The 25,446-nt window shown below is 42.6% G+C and overlaps 2 protein-coding genes across 4 annotated transcripts in view; one reads left to right on the top strand and one right to left on the bottom strand.

The window, feature by feature from the left end:
• Window positions 1-1,284: 1,284 nt before the first annotated feature.
• On the bottom strand, window positions 1,285-25,446 carry LOC113657244 (dnaJ homolog subfamily C member 11). 2 transcript variants are annotated; one of them, XM_027168915.2, is made up of 17 exons: window positions 25,127-25,440; window positions 11,120-11,355; window positions 9,727-9,856; window positions 8,626-8,699; window positions 8,417-8,518; window positions 8,075-8,203; window positions 7,877-7,999; window positions 7,660-7,733; window positions 7,305-7,494; window positions 7,133-7,218; window positions 6,921-7,037; window positions 5,662-5,817; window positions 5,505-5,574; window positions 4,429-4,486; window positions 2,946-3,088; window positions 1,902-2,031; window positions 1,285-1,808 (listed from the first exon to the last, which is right to left on the bottom strand). In XM_027168915.2, exons 2-17 carry the CDS (start codon window positions 11,192-11,194, stop codon window positions 1,777-1,779), a joined length of 1,689 nt encoding a protein of 562 aa, XP_027024716.2. In that variant the 5' UTR covers window positions 11,195-11,355; window positions 25,127-25,440; the 3' UTR covers window positions 1,285-1,776. The 2 variants fall into 2 exon arrangements, with proteins under 2 accessions (XP_027024716.2, XP_047664410.1); XM_047808454.1 differs by lacking the exons at window positions 1,285-1,808; window positions 1,902-2,031 and having other exon boundaries at window positions 2,963-3,088; window positions 4,371-4,486; window positions 25,127-25,446.
• Window positions 12,674-25,446, top strand: part of LOC113657243 (calmodulin-binding transcription activator 1-like) — a 255,734-nt gene continuing 242,961 nt past the window's right edge. Inside the window, exon 1 of one of the 2 annotated variants that reach the window (XM_027168903.2) lies at window positions 12,674-12,744. In XM_027168903.2, the coding sequence (XP_027024704.2) occupies window positions 12,720-12,744 (25 nt within the window). In that variant the 5' untranslated portion in view covers window positions 12,674-12,719. Of the gene's footprint in view, window positions 12,745-14,005; window positions 14,330-25,446 lie in introns of those variants that run through there. The other variant, XM_027168904.2, reaches the window with a different exon arrangement.

Raw genomic sequence — 25,446 nt, 5'->3', positions numbered from 1 at the left:
TTTGAATTTGTAAATAAGTTACACTCGTGTGTTCATGTTATGAACAAAAAAGACGACTTTAACCCAATGCTTTTTTTCTTTTCTTTACAAAGTGAGAAATCACATCTTTACACGTCTTCAGTTAATTATGTGGGAGATAAAACATCCTCCGTACTGAGATAGTAATCTGAACAACATGGAAATGTTACTCATTCATTCTCTACCGCATATCCGAACTTCTCGGGTCGCATCGAGGCAGGATACACCCTGGACGGAGTGCCGACCCATCACAGGGCACACACACACACACACACACACACTACGGACAATTTCCCAGAGATGCCAATCAACCTACCATGCATGTCTTTGGACCGGGGGAGGAAACCGGAGTACCCGGAGGAAACCCCCGAGGCACGGGGAGAACATGCAAACTCCACACACACAAGGCGGAGGCGGGAATCGAACCCCCAACCCTGGAGGTGTGAGGCGAACGTTATACTTTTTGCCCAGTTCTATTCAAATACAATAACCATAAGTGTACATGCATCTGTGACATCATCATAATAAATACAGCATTCACCTGATCACAGTACAAAAAAAATCTGATCTGGCAAAAGGATAATTGTGTTATAATAAGGTTTAATGAACTATACATAATACACAATACAACTCACGTACAAATTGAAACTTTATACTTTATAACGACACACTGAAGGGGAGCAAATAAAAACTTTTTTAACTTTTAAATATTAAGTTTCTGGTTCCCGGGTGCGTCGGTATGCTCCGTACCATCCGACAAGACGTTCAGTTCCTCTGCTCTAAAGTACATTTGTGCGATATAACATCCTTCGTAAGCGTTTTACATTACGGCGATAAGTAGCTATAGATAAATACGACATCATGACGGAATAATCACAGACCTTCTGTTTAACGCGAGACAGACAAAAGTGAAACTGAGCGTGTGGTCGAGATTCAATTTCGACTGGTGTTAATTAACCTGCTGTGGTAAAGTGTTTATAACACAATTTGGTCACCTGACAAAATCCCTCCATACAAGACATAACCTGCCCTGTCATATGATAGCAATCAGGGCAGATGAAGGTTTCCTCCAGGACACGTGAAGCCTCGTCGTTTCCAATTCACTAAAACACACCGAGGACAAAACGCGCCATCTGCCGTCTGCCCTCTTCCGCATACACGAGCTCACGTTCACATACGATTGGCTAGGGCTAGTGTGATTGACAGGGGAGAAGAATATGCCCCTCCCACGTAGACAGAGCTCTAAGACATTCTGATTTTATTTTATTTTGTCAGGGAAGCTGTCGCGTCAGCAGTTTTTTGTGTTTAAGAGTCTCTCGATGACGTAGGCGCAAAAAAGCAAGTGGTGAAAGGTTGTACTCCTTCCAATTAAACGCTCTCGCTCTTTAGCGTGCATATATCCCACAAAATTAACAAAGTGTCAGTAGGAAAAGCTTTCAGTAGGAACGTGCGAACATGCTAATGCCTCTTCCTGATGCTAGTACACACTTCCTTACCGATTTCCTGTTTTGTAACGAAACACATCTCGGGGTAAATTAAATCCTCTCACTCGTAACCGTGCTCTGTGTGAACCGCGCTCTTGTCTCAAATGTTATAATGAGTTATAATCTCAAATATGCTAATGAGATCGAGGGTAAAGGAAAAGTGGGCGTGGTTTACACACTCAAATTCACGACGGGAAAAAATCGGAAAGCCCGTCGGACTCCCCTTCGGTCGACGTCCTGTCGTCCGTCTGTCTCGCACTCGTGGGGCAGAATCCTACCTCTCGCCATCTCTCGCTATCCTGTGAGCTTCAGTGGGAGAGATGATCGTGAAAATGTCAGCAATGTGAATAAAATGTGTTTTTATTCATGTATTTATTTATTTTTCTTAACTAAACTCACACTGCTTGGGTATCCGAAGAGCTTCGCAGTCTCCGGAAAGCACTTGGTGCAGGACTCCTCGGAACTGGTAGAGCAGCTTCAGACTCTTCTCTTCTCCCACACACGGGTCGTAGAAGCCGGGCAACCCCGTCTGAGAGAGCAGCCCAGGGGCAACACGTGAGGTTAGTTAGGGTTACAGTGTCAGCAGGATTTAAAGGTAGGGTCTCCGTTGTTTGAAAGCCAATGTTGATATTTGAAATCACCAAAACAAACACCCCCCTAACCCAAACGGTTCCCACCCCTGTATCAATAGCTCCGCCCACACACACATACGTAACCCAGGCGACTAACAGAAAGAAATGTGTCTTTATCATAGCTGAAGGGAAGAACAATACGATTGTAGATAAACAAACAAGCAAAAATGCCACACAAGCATAATGATGTAAAGGACAAAGGCATATATTAGTTCTGTGTAACAAAGCAAAACCAACGTTACTCACCTATCGAGAAGGAAAAAAGCGCCTCGGCGTCTTAAGTAAAGTCGGCCACATATTCACAGGTCGGAGTTTCCCGAGTCGATAACTCCTGAGCTAAACGCTGTTACTACACAAAAGGCGGTTGTAGCTGCCTCTCTACATTACTACGATAGAAAAGAGGTGTTATTTGTGTAGTAACAGCGTTTAGCTCAGGAGTTATTGACTCGGGAAACTCCAACCTGTGAATATGTGGCCAACTTCCTGCTCCTTCAGTTCTCTCCAGCGCTGGAAAGCTGATCCTATATTAACACGTCCTACTTCTTGTCCTTATCGTAAGTCTTTCTTCTCTTTCTTTCTTTGTTTTTATCCTCCATGTCGATGTTAAAACCGCTTTCTGCTAACGTCACACATGCGCACTGAACACTCTCTCCGCCCATATCGACAAGACACGCCCCTTTCTGCTCATTGGCTACACGTTTGTTTTGTATTTTGTTTATTATTCGGCCCGACTCGGTTTTCTGAAGCGTTTCTCAAAAATCGGAGACCCCACCTTTAATAGAGCAGGTAGAGAAGCGGACGTAGGTCTGACCTTTGACGCCTCGGTGAGGATGAGTTTGGAATCTTTCACCAGGCACTGCAGAGGCACCGTCACGTCGATGACCTTCGCTCGCTCCGGTTTCTGACTGGTGTCCATCATAAACTTGCCGTACCAGGCGTTTAAGATGATGAGACCTGAGCGTGAGATTGAAGATTTTCACAGTGACTGGAAAGATGAAAAAAAGAAGTGCTCACAGGAATAAACAGAAGATGAAGATAGCTTAAAAAAAATAAATAAATAAACTAACGCACATTCTAGATAGAAGTTGCCCTCGGGGTCATTATACAATCGGGTTGGTAAATTTCACTCGACATGGTGAAGCTTTCTAAAGTTTAAAGGGAAAAAAAGCTACAGAGCCTTTAGTCAAAACCTTCACCGCGTTCCTCGCGTTCTTCCTCACGTCTCACTCCACGGCGGTGTTACTATGAAGCTCGTATGAAAGTAAACACTCAGGACTTTAATAATGTGTAGAGTTTCATCACTGTTTCTGTTTTTCTCTACAACACTAGAGGTGATAGATACATAGGAAAGTTCCAGGTTTATTTTCTCCACACAGATGTTTGTATCTTCAGAGTAAACGTTGAGATCAAACCCATTTCAGTCATGACCACAACGTAAATGAAGGTTAGCGAGCATACAGTTAGTGTTAGCGGGATGGTTCTGTTCTGGGAGAATTTTCCCACGCGCCTGTCCGTGCGCATGCATGGACGGGGCAGGGAGGCAGCGCTGGGGAATGAATAGACACCCCCCCCCCCATTACAGCTCAGAATCAGAACCGAAATTGCGCGAGGTGTGAATTATTTGTTTTTTTTATGTGAAGAATTTAATCGACGGGTTCGGCTGGAGGAGTCGGGGACGGAGGAGGGTGTTGGATCGCAGCAGCGGTGATGCGTAGGTGCACTCGAAGGTGAGGATTTAAAGGAGGGAAATTACAGAAGTCATGCTGGATCGGTGCGCCTTGTGGACAGCTGATTAGCAGCTGATGCAGCCTACTGCGTGGCCTGCCTGAACTAACGCGATGCTTGATTTCTGCTCTCTGAGACGATCCGAGTGTTTGTTCGTCTAAAAAGCAGCTCAGATTTATCTTCAGCTCTAAAATTCAGTGTAAGATCATCAACAGAGGGAAAAACACACGTCTGAAACACACCGTAAGGACGACAGAATCCCGACTCAGTTTAGATCAGACGTAATATGCAGATGGATGTGGTACGGGCCGAGCTACAGCCGATGTTTCTCCGACGCGTCCGGCGAAGAATTCACGGAGGAGATAGAAGCCAGAAAATGAGCATTTTTTTAGGGATAACGAATACACGGTACGGACTAAATGAGAAAAAGAAAAAGTGTCTGAGGTTTATTTCACCTCACTTTAATTATCTTCGTAATAGTGCCATCGGCTGGGTCTTAAATCTCACCAACCCTTTCATTTATTCGACTCTAAACCGAACGTCGGGACTGTGATGCGTTTTCACTTCACCCATTTTGGACTCTTCTGCTTCAATGATTCTTCGCACCGACTCCTGCATCAGTAACACCTACAAACACGCAAGCAGAAAAAAAAAGGGATTATTTGTCATAGCAAATAATAACCTTTAAGCATTAATTAATTAATAATGTTTCACATAATCTCAATTCGAGTTCATAGTTTAAAGTGTACAGAGAAAATTATTACTAAATATTCATTCATTCATTCATTCATCTTCTACCGCTTATCCGAACTACCTCGGGTCACGGGGAGCCTGTGTCTATCTCAGGCGTCATCGAGCATCGAGGCAGGATACACCTTGGACGGAGTACCAACCCATCACAGGGCACACACACACTCTCATTCACACACACACTCACACACTACGGACAATTTTCCAGAGATGCCAATCAACCTACCATGCATGTCTTTGGACCGGGGGAGGAAACCGGAGTACCCGGAGGAATCCCCCGAGGCACGGGGAGAACATGCAAACTCCACACACACGAGGTGGAGGCGGGAATCGAACCCCCGACCCTGGAGGTGTGAGGCGAACATGCTAACCACTAAGCCAACCCCCCCCCCCCCCTCCCCTCCCCTCCCCATTACTAAATATAATTCCAAAAAAATGTTTTAACGGTTCGTTCTGATCCACTTAATTAATTACATCCTTGTTTTATCTTGTTTACATGTCCAGCTTTTTTCCTTTTAGGCTGATGATTACATTCCATTTAGACTAAATTAGACGTCTTTAGCCATCACGACTCCACAATCGATTAAATAAATGAAAGAAAAGAAAAATCCAAAAATAAATCAAATATATTTACAACAGTACAACAGACTCTCTAATGAAACCGGAATGCAATATTTCATAGCATTTTTAAAATAATCGTAATCGAAATATTAATAATAATAATTATCCCAAGTGATATTAAATAAATATATTAATACATTTTGGCTATAAATGTTTTTTTTAAATTTTTTTTTATATTTATTCCTGAGATGAAGACAGATTTATCGCATTAAATCCAAGCTAAAATCTTTCATCACAAACAGCTTGTAAACGCGGTGTTGTTGTGAATACTCACAGCAGACTCCGCCTCCTGCCTCTTCTTGGCTATATCGGTCACAGAGTTCACTCTGTGCTTTTCCAGCTCCCTGATAAACACAAACACAAACACTCACACGTGACAATGACGAGTTTAAACCTCATTATAAACCGTCTCATCGTGTCACGAGACTCACTGTTCCTTTTGGGCGTGTACATAAGGCTTGACTATGAGCTTCTGAACCGCTACGTAGACAAGCAGAGGGCTGACGGTGGCGTAAAACACGGCGCTGGGTAAGATCTGGTCTGTCAGGTGGATGGGGAAAAGATACGTCTGGCTGGCTCGGTTTAACCTGGAGGAGGAAAAGGAAACGATTAACGACTTCAGCTTTTATCCCTCGTGATTTGCTCGGCTCCTGTAAACGAGACCAGGAACGATTCCGGAGCAGACGATTCTGACTCGTTCCACTCTCACAAGCTTCTCAAGTAGAGTCAGAAATCGTAGATCAGGATGAACATGACACAAAAACATCTCGATTATCATCGTATATATAAGATATTTTGGCCCAGTCGTAATTCCGAGGCAAGACGGATTCAAATCTGTTAGAGGCAGAGAGACGTCACGATACTTTATTGGACGATTATGGACGGAGAAGGGGAGCACGGTGGCTTAGTGTTTAGCACGTTCGCCTCACACCTCTAGGGTTGGGGGTTCGATTCCCGCCTCCGCCTTGTGTGTGTGTGTGGAGTTTGCATGTTCTCCCCGTGCCTCGGGGGTTTCCTCTGGGTACTCCGGTTTCCTTCCCCGGTCCAAAGACATGCATGGTAGGTTGATTGGCATCTCCGGAAAATCGTCCGTAGTGTGTGAGGGTGTGAGTAAATGAGAGTGTGTGTGTGCCCTGTGATGGGTTGGCACTCCGTCCAGGGTGTATCCTGCCTCGATGCCCGATGACGCCTGAGATAGAGAAGTTCGGATAAGCGGTAGAGAATGAATGAACGAATGAATGAATGAATGTATTACGGATGAAGAAGAAACGATTCGTTCGGATAAACCGCACAGAATCTGACAGAAGACAGAAACGAAGCGATGCAGCATGTCATTACTGTGACGGAGAGAGAAATGCAGGTTAAAGATGAAGATTGTCAATTATAACTCGATAATAATAAATAACAGCTGTATGTCGTACGAGTTTTGTAATTATCCGCTGTACGGAAGGGAAGGAGGTTTTTTTTTTGTTACAGGATCTAACGCTGAGAAAAAAAAGAAAAGACATCACCGAGACTTTCGTGTTATTTAGGCTAAAAAAAGATTAACGGCGACGGCGGCGTGGAGTTCTTCCGGACCACACACACACACACACACACACACACACACACACACACACACACACACGGCGCTGCGGTTGTTCGGAATTAAACAAACTACAAACAAAAACAAACAAACAAACATCCCAACCTGATTTTCAGAGAGACTCCTTGAGGCACCCCGATGCTGACTGTCGCCGAGAGAACGCTGTGCCTGCTGATCTTCCTCTCGGCGCCGTATTCTACCACCGTCCCAAAAAACCCGGTCCTGAACCACAGCGAGGCAGGAGGATCAGATTCACACGCAGTTTCTACCATTATGTGTCAATGAAAATAAATAAATAAATAAATCACAAGGCGTACTTGACAGAACCCTTGACCTTGGTTTGGTCTTCATCTTGGAATTTGTACTGGTAGCTCATCATCAGGTAAGAATGAGGCATGCCGAGCTGGGAAGCACAAAACAGAGAGGAATGAGTTCACGTTCTCGACGTTCTCTAGTTATGAGCTTCGACGAGATGAACGCAGGTGTCACCTGGAGGGCCAGGGTGAAGTGGCTGGTCTTGGTGTCTCGGACGACGCTGGTGGTCATGGCCGACTCTGTGCCCCAGCGCCACTGCAGGTAGCCCATCGTGTTCTGGTCCAGGTGACGCGCCATCATGGTGCCGGCGCTCGGGCGCACGCCGCGTGAGGAGAACTGCATGCCGCACTGCGCGGTCACGGAGCTGGAAACGAAAACCACGCTAACAAAAAACCCCAAGAAAAGCTTCACATGTTTTAATACATCTGTATGCATTTCCATAGTAACACCTCGTCCGTCGGTCATTCACAGAAGCGGATGATGGACTTTTTACATGTAACTTAAGAGGAGATCATCTGTAACACGTTACCATCGTGTAGTAACATTACGGAACATTTTCATTCCGAAAAGAGGCCCTCGGACGTCTCCGGCTCCGAACTCCAGCTGCAAACAGACAACAACAGAAGTCAAGTGCTGAAGAATCTCAAAGAACAGCAGCTCCGACTCGGGTTTACACGAGCGATGAGAGGTCTATTTAACAGTTAGCGAAAGAGGCTAAAGTGTCAAGTCTGGGTGTGGTACTGTACCTCTCCCCAGCCGCGTGTCGAGGTGACTCGTCTCAGACACAGGCCGATATTCCCGCCGCCGTTTCCGTTGTGCGTGGTCAGAGAGCCCGAAAGGACGGCCGTGTCCGTCGTGGTCAGCGGCGCCTGAAAGGCACGGACGCGTCAGGTCGTATCCGAGTCCTCACACGTGTCCACGTACGCCTTATGTCTTTTGTTTACCTCGACAGATTGCGATATGTGCATCCTGTTAATCTCGATGTGACGGAACCCTCCTCCTGGCATCTCCTCAAAGTCTTCTTCGTAACGATCAAACAGGTCTGTAGCATCTACTCCTACGCTGATGGTCCCCTGAATGATGACAGATTTTCTCTCTTATTTACTTCACACACTTTCCATCTCGTGACATTCAAAGACCACGAAGCTTCATAGAGCGGTCTTAGGATCGAAAGCACGGCTTGTTTTTGCTCTCTAGACTTTAACGACAAACTTTGTGCGACACGAACCGAACATCTTACAACCTTAGTTGATTCTCAAGCACAGTTAGAATAGGAGTTTGAATACTTTAGGATTGGTCCTCTGCTGTAGCCTCCTCTCGTCCCTCTCCCTCCGCAGGCGCTCGTACTCCTCCCTGATCTCTGCGGGCGTCTTCTTCCTCTCCACCACCTGAAGAAGATGAAAAAAAAAAACAGGACACAATCATTTACACCCCATACCTCTGTCTGTAAATTGGTTTTCCTGCATCGCTTGTTCCTGTGGTGTCCCGGTCTTACCTCCCAGCCTTCCACTTCCAGTCCTTTCTTTCCAAAAATGTCATATACGGCTCGAGCCTGGGGGTCACTGAGGACTAAGCAGAGCAAGACAGTGAGACACAGTGAGCGCTTGACTTCACAATATTCAGTGTTTAATGTTATCCAGGTTGATTCCCTTTGAACTGTGGTTAATCTTCCTGACTGAAGCTTTTTTATAATCTTTATTTTAAAACCCTTATGGTCAAATGGAAAAGTTACTTATTCCAAATTTATAGGAACCCCAAAACCTGAAGAACCTGCGCTAGCCTCCACATTAGGTGACATTATTAAGTAAAAGCTGCAATGTGCTCCGGTGTCCAGTCCCATGAAAGATTTTGATTTAATGTGATGATGTAGTGGTGGTGGGGGGGGGGGGGGCACCGTGTCTTAGTGGTAAGCATGTTCACCTCATACCTCCACAGTTATCCGAACTTCTCGGGTCACGGGGAGCCTGTGCCTATCTCAGGCGTCATCGGGCATCGAGGCAGGATACACCCTGGACGGAGTGCCAACCCATCACAGGGCACACACACACTCTCATTCACACACACACACACACACTACGGACAATTTTCCAGAGACGCCAATCAACCTACCATGCATGTCTTTGGACCGGGGGAGGAAACCGGAGTACCCGGAGGAAACCCCCGAGGCACGGGGAGAACATGCAAACTCCACACACAAGGCGGAGGCAGGAATCGAACCCCCAACCCTGGAGGCGTGAGGCGAACGTGCTAACCACTAAGCCACCGTGCCCACCCGAACATATTCTCCATCCTTAACCGTGCTGTGATTCATACCACAGCATGAAGCATTTTTTAACGCATACAAATAAAAGGTGTGAAAGTCAGCAGTGTGTTGGGGTGTTTTCTGAGATCTCTTTCTCTTACGATTGTTGAATAAGTCAGCGCAGGTTTGTTTTGGCTAACTGTATCTATCTCACACTTCATTTGTTCTGTTCTCTCTATATGTTCTGCATAAATATCTGAAGTTGGCTGTAACTGTTTACATGTTTGTATGGGTTCTGTGTACCTGTCATGTGCACTGACAGTCATAATGGATCTTTTTTGTTTTGTTTATTACCTTCATATGCCCTGTGAACGAGGTTGAACAACTGCTCGGCCTGCCTCTTGAGTTCAGGGTCTCTGTGCTTATCTGGATGGTACAGCATGCACAGTCGCCGGTACGAGGACTTCAGCTCTTCCTGAGTTGCCTTCAAGCAAAGGTCAAGAAAGCCAATGGAAAAGTTACCGTGTTCTTAGTAATCTTTCAGCGGTGGTGCTACGGGTTGTTAGGGGTTCGAGCCCCAGTGCTGAAACTGTCAGACTCTTAACCCTTTCTGCTCCAGTTTCCTAACAAGCTGGAATATGAGGAGAAGAGTTCCACTCTAGTGTAATGCACATGTGACGAACAAAGGCTTCATGTAAAATAAACTGAATCTCAAAGTGAAATTATATGGGGTTTAAATTAAGCGGTGTAATAAAATGCAAATCCTTCATTAGAGCTGCTTCATTGCATTACTAAATAACGCATTAGTTATCTATTTGCTTGTGAGCTTTAAACCAGGGATCACACACAGACACACACTCTCTCTCTCACACACACAAACACACACACACACACACACACACACACAGACAGACACACACACACTCTCTCTCTCACACACACACAAAACACACACATTCACACAAATACACACACACACAAACACAAACTCTCTCTCTCACACACACTCACACAAACACACACAGATAGACAAACACAAACAAACACACTCTCTCACACACACACACACACACACACACACACACACACAGATAGACACACAAATGTGAGCTTTAAACCAGGGATCACACACAAACACACACTCTCTCTCTCACACACACACACACACACACACACACACACACACACACACAGATACACAAATGTGAGCTTTAAACCAGGGATCACACACAGACACACACAAACTCTCACACACACACAGATAGACACACACACAAACACAAAGATAGACACACACTCTCTCACACACACACTCTCTCTCTCTCTCTCTCTCTCTCTCTCTCTCTCTCTCACACACACACACACACACACAAAAGACACACTCTCACACAAACACACACACTCACACAAACACACACAGATAGACACACACACACAAAACACACACAAACACACACACTCACACAAAATCTCTCTCACAAACACACTCACACAAACACACAGATAGACACACTAGACACACACACAAACACACACTCTCTCTCTCTCTCTCTCTCTCTTTCTCTCTCTCACACACACACACACACACACACACACACACACACACACACACACACACACACACACACACACACACACACACACTGATATGATGCGGATGCAGGATAAAAGTGTCATTATCATTGGTCCCGACAGCGAGACCAGGGCCGCCTCTGTGTGAACATTATTCCCGACAGCCTTCTCTTACCTCTCTTCTCACGTTCAACAGAGAATAATAATCATCGTTGACTGTGTCTAGTTCATCTTCCATGGTAGCCGCCATGTTTCCGTCGCAGGAAGCCCCAACGACTCCCGGTACAGAGGTCTGGCGCCGCCGCGCGCTCCGGAGCTCAGGATGCGGCTGGAATCCTCCTCATATCCTGAAATCCTGCTCGTGCAGCGTGAATCTGTGAAGCTGCTTATGCAGAAATACGTCTCTGGATTCTTAAAGGAAAAGTTTTTAAGTGATATTTAGAAAAAGTCAAAATTCTTATAGGATTCAATATTTTCTACTCGATTTAATGTTTAATGATGTGAACTACTTGAGACTTGAGTTAAAAAAAAATTTAAGCGTGAAAGTGTTCAAATAACGCAATAATCGGAGCTCAGCCGAGGTTCAGAGATGACAGATGTTTGTCGCTATTTTATTTCTATTCATCTAAGCATGTGCTTCTTTAAATGGTAGAAATCTCGTCATCTGGCTGCAAAACTTTCGAAAACCCCCTGTACTACAGTACAATAGATTCATCACTTGTTTTTATTGTTTCCTTGTAAAAAGGATATTTTTAACAATGCACTGTACAAAACTGCAACGTTGCTGGAGTTTAAAATCATTTCTTTAGGCTTAGGATCGAGTAGGAATTGTGTCATCATCTGGCATGATTCAATTATATTTCAGGATTTTTATTTTCTTTGCGGACATCTGGCAACCCTGTGATGAAGCGTGATTGGATGAAGCTGGAAGGCTCGCGCGGTGGAGCTGTCCGTTCAGCACCACGCGCTCCTTCAGCACTTTACACAGAGAACAGCGCGCCGCTCGGGCACGAGCATGAAGACGGGCACGCGTATGCAAACAGCCTTTGCTTTTATTTAACGCTGGCACGTCCAAATAACGCGCATAGATCTTACAGGTCAATGCATGGCAGAATAATGTGTCTAATGAGCAAAATGTACTAATTAATGAATCGATATAAGTAATCAATCATAACATGTAATTGTAGCTGTATTCACAAAGCTGTATGCTATTATAAAAATGAAAATAATTGCATAATAAGACGTTTCTTAAATTGTCGTCTTCAAACACAGAATTAATTTCCCTTTGCTTTTAATAAATAAGTGCAAAATGTTCAGTGTTTCACAGATTCGAACAGTAAGAAGCAACTTTAGCGAATAACAAAAAATAGATAAACCTTTAAAAAAATATTTTTTGTTTCCTTGGAGCTAAAAAATACGAATGATTTTTTTTATACAATTTAATAGTGATCATTTCTTTGTTTCTTTATTCCTTTCTTTATTTCCTATTTATTTAAACGCCATTGTCACTAACTTGTCACTAACTGCACGATTTTTTCTGACCAGTGGAAGACTCGATTTTTTAAAAGTTATTTATTTATTTATTTATTTGTTTGTTTGTTTGTTTGTTTGTTTGTATTTATAATTGTGTGCTCGCATTCAGCCTTGCGCGTCCCCAACACTCGGTGTCCACGTGAACGCGCGTGGTACTCAATCCCCCCTCCTTTTCAGACCTACCCCCCCACACCGATCGCGAGGAGGAGGAGGAGGAGGAGGATGTGGCGCGCGGACGGGAAATGGCTGCCGAAAACAAGCCGGAAGGTAAGAGACGAAAATATCTGGGTTATTATTGTTATTATTATTATTGCTACCGTTATTATTCTTATAGTGGCTATATATTAATTTCTGCATAGTATTCTTTTTTTGACGCGCTCGCGATTGTTTAGATTTCCGTTAAGGAAGGACGTGACGGAGGGACAGAGGGAGCGCGTGATATTTTGCGCTTCATCGCGAAAAGCTGAAACGTTGACGAGATTAAGGTCCAGCTCAAATCTATAGCTGGCTTCTATAGCTGCTTACATGTGGGGGAAAGCAAAGCAGGAGTTGTGCTCGTTAAAAGGGAAAGAAAGAAAAAAGAAAGAAAGATAGAAAATAAAGTGAATCGGCTGTGTGTGTTGTGTGTGCTGAGGTTGTGTTTGTAGTATAGGTATGATGTTACTCTTATTGTTACTCTTATTATTATTATTATTATTATTATTATTATTATTATTATTATTATTATTATTATTATTATTATTTGGGCTCTTGATGTTGAAGGAATGAACACGAGGCACGTTAGAGGGATGAAAGCGTGCTGTGTATAAGGGTGATTAAACAGAGGATATCACTCTGTGTGTGTGTGTGTGTGTGTGTGTGTGTGTGTGTGTGTGTGTGTGTGTGTGTGTGTGTGTGTGTGTGTGTGTGTGTGTGTGTGAAACCGGGAATGAAATGACCTCGCTTATGATGTGAAGCGGGATTCCTTCACACCACCAACCTTCATCCTCATCCTCTTCCTCATCCCAGCTCATCTTCCTCCTGCTAATCTTCTCACAGTGAGGAGAGGAAAGGAGAGACAGGAGAGGAGAAGAGAGGAAATGAGAAGACAGGAGAGGAGAGAAAGGAGAGACAGGAAAGGAGAAGACAGGGGAGAAGAGAAAGGAGAGACAGGATAGGAGAATACAGGAGAGAAGAGAAAGGAGAGACAGGAGAGGAGAAGAAAGGAGAGGAGATAAAGGAGAGACAGGAGAGGAGAAGAAAGGAGAGGAGAGAAAGGAGAGGAGAAGACAGGAGAGGGGAGAAAGGAGAGACAGGAGAGGAGAAGAGAGGAGAGGAGAGAAAGCAGAGGAGAGCCAGAAGCATCACCATAAAGTGAAACTGTTCCTCATTTTTTTTTTGACTTATGTAGGCTGTGCTGTGGTGCTGCGATGAAACGCGTCGCTTTTTTAAACGCGAACCGATTTACACCGATGTACTACGAAAACGTCATTGATTCCTCCTCCTCCTCCTCCTCTTCCTCATCCTCTTCCTCATCCTCCTCCTTTCTCTAAAGCTGTGACTTAACACAGCAGCTGGCTGTTCTTAGTCCTCATATTCCTCCTCTTATTTTGAAATTTGATCCTTTCCTTTGTTTAACAGGGTTTTTTTCTCGTTTTTTCTTCTTTCTTTTCTTTCTTTTCTTTGTATTTTGATCATCGAAGACATTTCGATTGCAAAACTATTGACAGCTGCAGGAGCGCGCGCGAGACAGACGGAGCGCGAGACCGTTAGAGAGCGAAACAGCCCGCACGCGCGTTTTTACGTTGGATTTGTGTAAGAAAACAAACAAACAAAAAAATCACCTGAAACTGAAGAGGCAGCAAAATGAAAGGTAGGTTTGTGCGTTTGTTTGTGAGTTTTAGCTTAAAAAGCGTTCAAATCCAAATAACAAACTATGAACGGAAATCAGAAATTAGACGTTTAAGCGAGTTTGTTGGTTGTTTAACTGAATTTAACCGAATTTAACCGAATTTAACGGAATTTAACGACTTTTATTTAAGATAATCAGAAAGCTGCACTTATGCTAAGCTAACACAAGGTTAAATCTGAGGTACTCATGTAATAAGGCTGCATCTCAGTTATTATTATTATTATTATTATTATTATTATTATTATTATTATTATTATTATTATTATCCGTGTTTAAATTTAAGAGATGAACAAACATTAGGTTATCAGTCTGTAAATAGTAAATAATAAATAAATAAATAAATAAATAAATAAATAAATATTGATAATATTCTATGGTCATCTTTTTAACATGATCATTTGTTATATTGAACTGAAAATGACCACAAGATGGAGACAAAGCAAATTTTATATCCTTCGTGAGTAAAATATAAACCGTTTAGAGCTTAAATGATTCTATATATTTGTGTATACAGTGTGTGTGTATATATATATATAGTGCTGTTTGTAGTCTATAGAGAATTTGGGTCATTAGTTCAGAAAAAAGATCCTCATATATATTTATATATGTATGTATATAAACATAATTGTATATGAAACAGGAGCGTTTTTACTTAAATCATTCAGACCGAGGTGTCGTGATTTGTGATTTAGCTAATCAGGGTTTCCGTGCGTGTTAGATTTTTGTCAACATTTAGGCGTTTTTACTAAGTACTTCATTTTCAAGAGCTATCTACAGAGTTGGGTTTGAAGAGCTCCAGCAGGGGGCGATATTGAGCTGCGTTCATCTCCACAACAACAACACGCATGGATGTACGTTGTGTTTCCGTCATAGGAGCGACTTATTCTTGGTGAGGTTGTGTTGATAGTCATTTTACACCAATGGCATCCCGTGTCTAGTTTCCTAAACAGCAATTAAGAGGGAAACCTAAAAAAGCAACAACTTTAAACGATGATTTATTGCTCTGGTGAGACATACACACATCTATATGGTACCTACCCTTGATATCGGTGCCTTTTGTTTTCTTTGTGCCCATGGGAAATCGTGTCAGAGTAATGTAGCTTTTTTCCACCAAGAAGAGACCTGTTTTGACCTTAGCAGAAGGAAACTGTGTCGTGCATTTGTATCTGTCAGTCTTTTTTTGTTCTTGAGCCCCGCTTCCTGTATCTTATCCTGTGTCTTTACTTTCTGTTTTTACGGATATCGGTTCTTACACAGGAAGCATATTCTCCAGTGGTCCTTGCAAAGGGTCGGAGATGTTACACAGATACACGCACCTTCTTCATCCCTTAGATGTCTTAAGAGTTTTGTTCTTGAACATACCATGGGCCAAGAAACTTCCTGTTCCTCTCTTTCACAGTCAGGGCATCCTGTTCTCCACTCAGATACACAAGCAGAATGTTCCCGAGCTGGGAATTAAGAAGGTCAGGACATACCGTATATCCTATATCGTGCACTCATCCGTGTGCATATCAGCGAGGCGAAATCTTGAGGCAATTGCTGTTGTGTACAGACAAACTCCTTGGGGAAGTGCGATCAACGGCTGAGGTTGATAAACAGCAGCCGTGTTGATAGCAAACTTATCAGATTCTCATCTCTGGGATATAACTGGTGCAGCCTTTAAATTGTGCTGGGTGAATCAGCTCTGCAATTTTGTTCAGCTAATTGAATTTAGTGAGGCTGCTATGGATTAAAAGATGGCTGCTCGCACTCATTCTGTCTCTCTCTCTCTCTCTCTCTCTCTCTCTCTCTCTCTCTCTCTCTCTCTCTCTCTCTCTCTCTCTCTCTCTCTCGCTCTCTTAAGATCCCTCAAGCTTGCTTGATCTCTCTGTGTTTAAAAAAAAGTCTTGCTGGTCTTAAGAGTCCTTAGAGCTTATTTGATGGATTGGTTCAGCCAAGCAGAGGGAGAGGGGCGTAGTAGCAGAAAATAGCTTCATTATGTCTTAATTGGCCTATTATTTCGGTTGTTGTTGTTTTTTAGGTAATTGTTTATGAAACTTTCATAAGTTTTATACGTGCACACTGCAAGAATGTCATAATACTAAATTGTGGATGTTTTGTAACTCATCACGATTCTCGTTACCGAATCTATACAGCGACTAAGAGTAAATAAATTAAAATAAAGAGGAAAAAAAACCCACACATTAGCCTGAAGTCCCAGATTGTTTGCGTGCGATTATACACCGTAAACATGAAAATAAACGAGGTTCTTAGTTTCCGCAACGTTTTACTGATACACTCTGCTCAGGACTAAACATCACTAAACAAACTGCACCGTTGTAATAAAGTACAACTGGCCTAAGACATTTTAATACTTAATGCAACATGGTCAATTTTCTTAAGAATAAAAAGACTAAAATAATGTTTTTATCATTACAGGGTGCTATCAAGTGCTTTTATTTCTTCATTTAAAAATGAGTAAACATACAATTTAGCAAACTAACAATTTCATTAGCCAAAAATGTGAAAATAACATGTGATACATCTGAAACCAGTTTTATACAGTACATGGGGTGGCCAGAGGGGTGGGTGGCCAAGGCAACTTTAGGGGGTGATCTTTAATACACCCATTACAATAACACAAGAACCATTAGTGTATAATCACAATAAAAATTCCATAGCTATATCAAATCGTGAACACACATAAATCAACACCTAATTACATTTTTATGTAAAGCCTAAACTGATGAAACCATCTATAAACAAGCTAAACTTAAATTCTGAACTGGACATGTGACTGTTGGTGAAATGAGATGTCAATCAGCATCAAACTTCCAATGCTATCAAATAAAAATTCGGGGTGGCACCTGGGGTGGCCAATCAGACGGCAGGGGTGTTCAGCGCCACCCCGGACAGCCCCCTGGCTTCGCCACCGCCTGAAACGCTATTACGCGGTTAAGCAAGAAAATGCTAAACTGCCCGAAGAACCTAAACCGAACGATAGAAATAACGAAACATTAACTGGCAAAAAGATTTGTTAATCCATATGAGGTCATCTGGTTATCATTGTAACAGCACAAGTAACATTTGTTTTGCTAGCTAAGCAAGATAAACTAGTTCGCTAATGTCTTGCTGATTTTTAAGTAGTCCAAGTTCTGTCTTGTTTCCTTTGATTTAAAAAGACAAGAATCACCAGACTGATGCTAAATTAGCATTAGCAGCTAAATTCTGTCAGATACAAGTGTAAAGGCACGTCTTAAAGTCTCAGAACTGACCGATAAGGTTGGCAGGAGGCAAGCTGCTGTCATCTGAGCATTACTGTTGTAAGTTCTCTCCAAAAACAAGCACAAAAACGTCACAGTTACAACCTCAGACTGTCAGAACCCAAATGGCACCGATATAAAGCTAAAAATAGAGCTCTTCCAGTGGCGAGGAATGCTCACAGAGTGAAAGGAGAACTTTTGCAGGGAGCATTTACATGAAAATAGCGTTCGTCCGTAAGGATACGCTGTCTGGCCGACGCTGAAAATTAGGATGTATAAAATTAGATGGTGTATTTGTGATGATGAAGCGAATCCAACATTAATCTCAGCTAAAACTTTATCCCTGTAATCGGCCGAAGAAGACAGATTTCTCGCTAAATATGGAATTCTAACACCTTTCGCATGCTGTTTAGTCGTGTCTGTACCGTATGTACGTCAGCCTTCAATAGCACAGTAAGAAAAGAATGCTGTAAGTCAGTCTCTGAACCACAGAGTCGAAGGCTTTTCTTTATCTTTTCTCGATCTTTCATATGTTTTTTGCTTTTGCTTAGAAAATTCCCAGTCCCTTGTTTTAAAGTCATCCAGATCGCAGATTATTTGTGTTATATATCAGGCTGATTCTTCACTTGCATTATATCGAGGTTGGAGTCCGACCCGTGACTGTACAATATGCCACATTTCAACTAACAGTGACATATTTCCAACGCCTCTCTGCCCTTTGCTAACAATAAACCGCAGTCAGGCTTTATCTGTACGTGACCTTGTGATGTAGTCACATTGTGTAACGTCATGACTCGCTCGTCTGGCGATAAAAAAAAACAAACAAACATTCGGGTAGCGACAATGAGAAACGTAGCCAGGATAAAAGCCAGGATTTTTTTTTTGAAGAAATGGAAAATCGTATATTTTTATAGTTCCCCAAAAAAGCAGAAAGATTAATCAGTTTGTCCATGTCGAAATGTCAAGCCGTCACCACTCCGATGAGTCTAATCTGAATGTTGTTAGATTAAAAAAAACGTGACATGCGAAATTTTACTGTCCTCTGATTGGTGCTGGTGTTGTGCAGATGTTAAAAACATCTGGAATCAGGGTTTGAGTTGTTTCGATTAGAGTAATGAGAGTAAACTGAGAAAAAAATGATAACTAGGAGGTAATAAAACACCATGTAGATGTTTGTGTATCTTTGTCTTGAACATCACCGGATGAACATTTCTGTACGACTACCAATGTCATATGCTACCTATCACGCTATATTCATTTAAACCTAGGATTAAAGGCATGGCTAAGAAGCACAAGCAAGTAAAAACATGCTCCAGCTAACACATAACCAAAAACATATTATGTCTGTACTTAGAGTACTTCCCTTCATCTTTCTTTCCCCACTGTGCCGCCTCTAAGACTGAAGAGAATTCATAATGCAGATCGAATATACCGAGCCTCCGTCAGCAACGCCAAACACGCTGCTACTAAGGGTGTCCAAGACGGCACAGACACCAACAGTAAGAGAGCTGGCTCACTTCCACATTGCATCCCAAAAAAAAAGAAACAACAACCGACAAATATCAAAATGACACTTCAACCATCCGCTAACGCGTTTTGCTAATTCCCTCATTTCGGTGGCGCAAGACGGCGCTACAGAGAAGCTAGCCGTGCACGTCGGGGTCGATATCTCTCTCAGGGTTCGTGTCGTAAACGGTAAAATCATGTCGTAATTACGCCACAGAAAAGAAACGAAAGAAAGAAGTAGGTGTAATAGATTTAAACAGATGTAAGTGTGATACGTCTACTGGAGTGGAGCGTTCGGCTAATGGAATCAAATCGATGAAACCGAGTCCCCATTATGCAGGAGCTGTATTCAAAATAACCCAGTGCTCTATGGCTTTGTGGGTGACTTCTTCTTCTTTCTTTTTTGTCATTTTTTTTTTTTGAGAGAGAGAGAAAGAGAGAGAGAGAGTGTGTGGAAATAGGCGAGTTCTTTCTTGGTTTATCAGGGTTGTTTTTTTTTTCTTCATTGTCATTCAGCTTCATTACAGATCATGTTTATTCATGCATGGCCACGGTGCACCGGAACGCGCAGCATATTTTTGGAGGCAGCAGCTCATTGTCATGCCTAATCAACACACAGCACACTCTGAGTAGAGCCCAGGCATCAGTGTGTGTGTGTGTGTGTGTGTGTGTGTGTGTGTGTGTGTTTACTTGCTCACTTTCCAAGAATGGCAAAAAAAAAAAACTCCAGCAACCACTGCTACGGCCCCTCGATTTTTTTTTTTTTTTTCAGCTCAATTTCTTTCATCCAGTGGTTTTTAATGTCTTCGCTGAGTGATCAAACTGTTTCCAAGAGACGCTTGTTTAAACAGTGGCCAAATGGCAAAAGGGTCCTTTGCCTACTTGTTAACAAGCTCCACATCCTAATTAGTGGCTGGTTAGATACGTGTCTTCAGCGTTTCTCGCTGTGTTGGTGTTTAAGCCACTAAGGCTCGGTTTGTCAGGCTTCCAAATCAGAAGCAGAACTGAGACTCTGTCATCGGAGCTTCATCGTTTAGTTCACTTCACAAACCTATATCGTTAAATGTACGTCGGTTGCGACCGACTCGGTATTGCGCGTTATTGCGATCTGTGACATCGAAACCAAACCCCGAGCAGAAGCCAGTAGCAGGTCATTTGCTTCATTAACCAGCACCGTGATGACTAAACCTTGGCTGATAGAATGGGTTTAGCTACAGAGATACAACCTTGGCAATAAAGAGTAGTTTTTGCTTGTCCTACATTTTTGTACAGCTACAGTAGGTAAGTTTCTTTAATAACCCAGAGTTGAAAAGATTTCGGTCCATAGCCACCGCTTAAAGAGGATTATTGTTTGTAGAAGAGGTTCAGTTGCTTCTGGTAGGATAGGTCTTGTGTATTTTTCTCAAGTAGGACCTGCTTCTGAACTCAGTATGCAGGTAGTGAAATAGACTTTCCAGCAATCCTGAACCTGGACCTGGTTTACCAAAAGCATGAGAAATGGCTAACTATCTGTAAAAAAAAAAAAAACATCTTGAGTTTCTATTCTGGTCCTTTTCAGAGTTATTAAACCAGATTGTAATTTTCATGAGAACTGTCAGTCACTTTCTGAGAGCAGCATCATGTCATTAACACTAGCTTGAGCTATTCTTTTTTTTTTTTTTAAATTATTCACAATTCTTCAGGCAGAAGAACCACAAGACAAGATGAAGCGGGACCGCTGAGACCCGAAATACCATTTCTCCAACAGTTCATCAGCTGTGACGCTAGTTTCCAAAATGGCGTAGCAATTAATAGAAAATTCTGTGCCTCAAAGATTATACAAATTGACGGAACAGAATATTAATCGAGACACATCGAACTATCAAAAGATTTATTCACACAGCAGAAAGAAACAAATGACACGCTGAAGATTTTTACTTAAACCGAGATAGAAGCGAGGCCGCTGAGCTCCGTGCTTAGCTGGGAGTCAGCATCGAGAGCAGCAACTGTTTAAAGTAGACTAACTTAAACAGCTAACCTTAACGTCTCTCCATTTTTGTCACCTTTCCTAAAATGATTGTACCTCATAATGATAGACTAGCTATAAATCAGAGAAACAAGGCACTGATTTAAATGCACACGTGCTGCAGACGTTTAAGGAGGAATCAGAAAAGAGAGACGGAGAGAGAGAGAGAGAGAGAGAGAGAGAGACAGAGAGAGAGAGAGAAAAAGACAGAGAGAGGGAGAGACAGAGAGAGAGAGAGAAAGAGAAAGTGAGAGAGAGAGTGAGAGAGAGAGAAAGACAGAGAGAGGGAGAGATAGAGAGAGAGAGGGAGAGAGAGAAAGAGAAAGTGAGAGAGAGAGAGAGAGAGAGAGAGACAGAAAGCGAGAGAGAGAGAGAGAGAGAAAGCGAGCGAGAGAGAGAGAGAGAGAAAGCGAGAGAGGGAGAAAGACAGAGAGAGAGAAAGTGAGAGAGAGTCAGAGAGAGAGAGAGAAAGCGAGAGAGAGAGAGTCAGAGAGAGAGAGAGAGAGAGAAAGCGAGAGAGAGAGAGAGTGAGACAGAGAGAGTAAGAAAGAGAGAGAGACAGAGAGAGTAAGAGAGAGAGAGAGAGAGAGAGAGAGAGAGAGAGAGAGAGGTGAGAGGACAGATTGTCCGCCAGCAGTCTAAAGTGCATTTTGTATGCATAGCTTAGCTCTTTATCCATTTGTATTCATACACTCATTTGCATGATTGACTCCATGTGTATTTGAGCATTCTCATATCTCCTGCCTTGATGAATGCCTCCGTTAGTGAACACTGCCTGGATTAACTTGTTGTCCGAGAGTAAGATACGGATCGGTACCATGTCCATGTAAGCAGCTTCTCCCACATGAGCCGACTTCCTGAAATCAAAAACCGCCCAGCGTCACAGAGATATTTCTGCGTTTCCTCAAATCCAACTACGTACGTTCCCACGCGCCGCGTGTAATTCCTGTAGCCGCCTCATAAACGACGTCGTCTCACACCGCAGTTAATTTCCCATCCAACGCTAGATATTCAATTTATAAAGCCTCAGACTTTGACATCCCTAGAGCATGCACATTTAATGCATTTGATGCAATATCTGATTGCAGAAACCAGCATTTATTGAACCAGTTATTGCTTCCTATCAGAGGATCACATCCAAAACGAAGGCCTTTAGAACAGGTACCTCGAACTAACCTAAACGGTAAAACCGTCTAACGCAATCGGAGAAATCGCCTCAGGAGACGACGCTGACGTTTTAATGGCTAAATTTAGCATTTAAACCACACAAGTGTAAACAAGATATTGTCTTCTCGACTGCCAGATAGTTATCCTGGGCGTGATGTATCGAAAGACGCAGATGTGGTCACTGACGGTAATGGAGGACGGAGTCAATAAAGGAGCAGTATTATTACAGAGAACAATAGAGCAATCACTGCTTTGATTGGTATCGATCTCCGAGCGGGCGGGTGAACAGAAATTGAAACTGACCAGCATGACCTGAAGCACAAAAGCGCTCCAAACAATGACATGGTTTTGTCTGTAAGGACTCACGATGCATCCATGTTCAAACAATGCGTTATTTAATATAAACAGATGGCAGTTATATACAGTAGGTTTATCTTTTTTTTCCATTTATATTTTTCCTTATTATTTTTTTTTAAATGATTTTTATTTTGGTATTTCTGATAGCATAGATTATCCGACATCCACGATACCACAAAGCTTGCGATCGAGCATGGATCATCACGGTAGCTTTTTCAGAACGGCTCATTTCTCCGGCTTCGTGTCCGTGTCACAACCCCTTCAGGAGACTTCCTCACGGCGCATGTCATAGCAAAAGAATTCGAAAGAGCATCCGATGACACAAAGGCTACGAAGAAGCATACCATCGATCCAGGACTTTTCTTTTTTTTTTTTTTCTTCGTCAGCCCTCTTTATCCCTCGGCTATCAGGAGCGACGTCCGCTCGGCTCGCCATGACAAATACAGTAAATCACACAAGACTGACATCTGATAAGCCCCAGATTAGCACCCACATCCAGATTTTTCTAACACCAGAGGACCTGGAGACGGGTGTAGGTCAGTCTGGAGCGTCTGTCTCTTTCCTAGAACGTGGACAGAATCGCATCATCACCTCGCATCACCTCCCAGCTCCTCAGACAGAACCTGCAAGTCTATTTCTAGCCACGATCCAGTCGAACCAGAAAGAATCCGGTACTAAATCAATTTCTCCAGAGTCCGAGGCTCCGAGTCGTTTTCTAATTCGATCGACATATTATCGTTCGCAGCTCCGGGTGGTTTATTTTATTTTGCAGTCGAGAATATAAACCGCATTATTTTGTCAAATTAGTTTATATATTTTCATAATTTATTCAGCAGCTCCACGGATCAAGCTCGCGATGTTTTTTTCCTGAGCCGAGCTCTAGTATGCTAATACGCTCCACGCTTCGGTGCACACTCTTGATTGTAACTTCAGCTCTCTTCTACTATGACTGTCACCGAATTATAGTAATACACGTCGTAGCTTTTCAGAGGGATGACAAATTACAGGATCTACAGTATGTGTCCATGTGTGTGTGTGTGTGTGTGTGTGTGTGTGTGTGTGTGTGTGTGTGTGTGTGTATGTGTGTGTGGGGGTGTATTTGCATTATTATCTCCATGTCTCCATTTGGCTCACCATTAGATAACATATTGTGGGTGTGACTTAGCAGTGTCTGAATGTTCACCTTTCGTCCTTTAGAAATTACCATATAGACAACTACGCTACTGGTATTTATGTAACCCGCGTGTACATGGGGAATAAATGTGTAGGAGATGTTTCATGTCTAGGACCGAGGTTTTTAGCGTAGGCCCGCCCGCGTCCCGAGTCACGTACAGTAGAGTCCCACAACACACAAAGTAAAGAACAAAAAATGAAAAAAAAAGCACTCTTTACTCCGCCGCTCTTCAGTAAGCGTCTCGACTCCAACCTGACTAATACGAGTAAGATTAGTCGAAGTTTATCAGCACCGTGATAAATTAACATGCAGACCCCATCCCTTTCCCTGGCTGCCTGGAGCTGCTGCGCAATGAGCCTTTATTTCTGTCACATTAATTTTATTTAGGAAAAAAAAATGAAGGGAAAAAAAAATATATCTAAATTTCCCCAGATACCCTTTAATATCTGTATTGGGAGCATTAAGTGCTGCTTGCCCCAGCATTTTCTTGCTGTCTTTATTGTAGAAAGTTTTCTAATTAACTGACAGCTATCTCACTCATGGGGTTCGATTCCTTCTGCTTTTAATGTAAGTATGACAGTTTTACAGGTATAAAAATATATTAAAAGGCTACTCTGAAAAAAAAAAAAATATATATTTATATATATATTAAGCAGAGCTATGTCCGTTGTAAACATGTCTACTTGAATCCCACAGCAAGGGTGCAATAATTTTCCAAGCTCCCAGTTTGAATACCAGCACGATTCCCACATGATGATAGATTTCAAAACTGCCAGTAAGTTTAAAGAAGGCGGCTTTATTTCTTTTAAGGCAGAACGAAGACACTTTAATTACCTGACGAGCGCTACACTACCGGATTAAAACCGATGATCGTATGATCGTATGATCGTATGATCGTATCGTAACAGAACTTTTACGGCAAAACGCCGCGAAGTCGATTACCGTCACATAGGACATTGTATTTTTATGCGTGTGAGTTTAATATTTAGTACAGTGGCAACCCGCTTATCGACCTTAATCCGTTCCTTAAAACCGGTCGGAATGCGAAAAGGTCGAAGAGCGAACGTAATTATCCCATAAGAAATAACTGATACCCGATTAATCCGTTCCCGACCTCCACCGATACCCGATAATTAACAATTTTTGCCCTGTTTTTTTTTTTTTTTTAATCAGTATTAATACTAAACAATACAAAAAAAATAATACAGGTACTTAAATAATATTTTATATTATACAGTAAAAAAGTATAAATTGAAAACTTTACAAAAGTAACCAAAAAAAAAATGATTGTACCGTACCGTACTTACTCGTTAAGTCGCAGTGATGGCTTGATGGAGTGTTAGTTGGAGGAGGATGAGCCCTCACTGCCTGGAGACTTTACAATTTAAACAAAGTATTGTGTATATATAATATACACGCACTGAATCGTTATATCGACCGCTAAATAACACTAATACTGTTCACAAACCGAAGTTTAATTTACGATAGATTCTCTCTACACGAAGGCTGAGGCGAGACTGGGAAGATCCTTCCCCTCGCGCTACGTGGGTCGAGGTCGATAAGCGGGATTTCGGTCGGAAAACTGTTCGATAAGCGAAAAGGTCCGTGTCCGAGCTGGTCGATAAGC

Source organism: Tachysurus fulvidraco, chromosome 2 (assembly GCF_022655615.1).
Source record: "Tachysurus fulvidraco isolate hzauxx_2018 chromosome 2, HZAU_PFXX_2.0, whole genome shotgun sequence".
Lineage (NCBI taxonomy): Eukaryota > Metazoa > Chordata > Actinopteri > Siluriformes > Bagridae > Tachysurus > Tachysurus fulvidraco.
The sequence above is the reverse complement of the archived record's forward strand: the minus strand, read 5'-3'. Positions and strand labels throughout refer to the sequence as shown.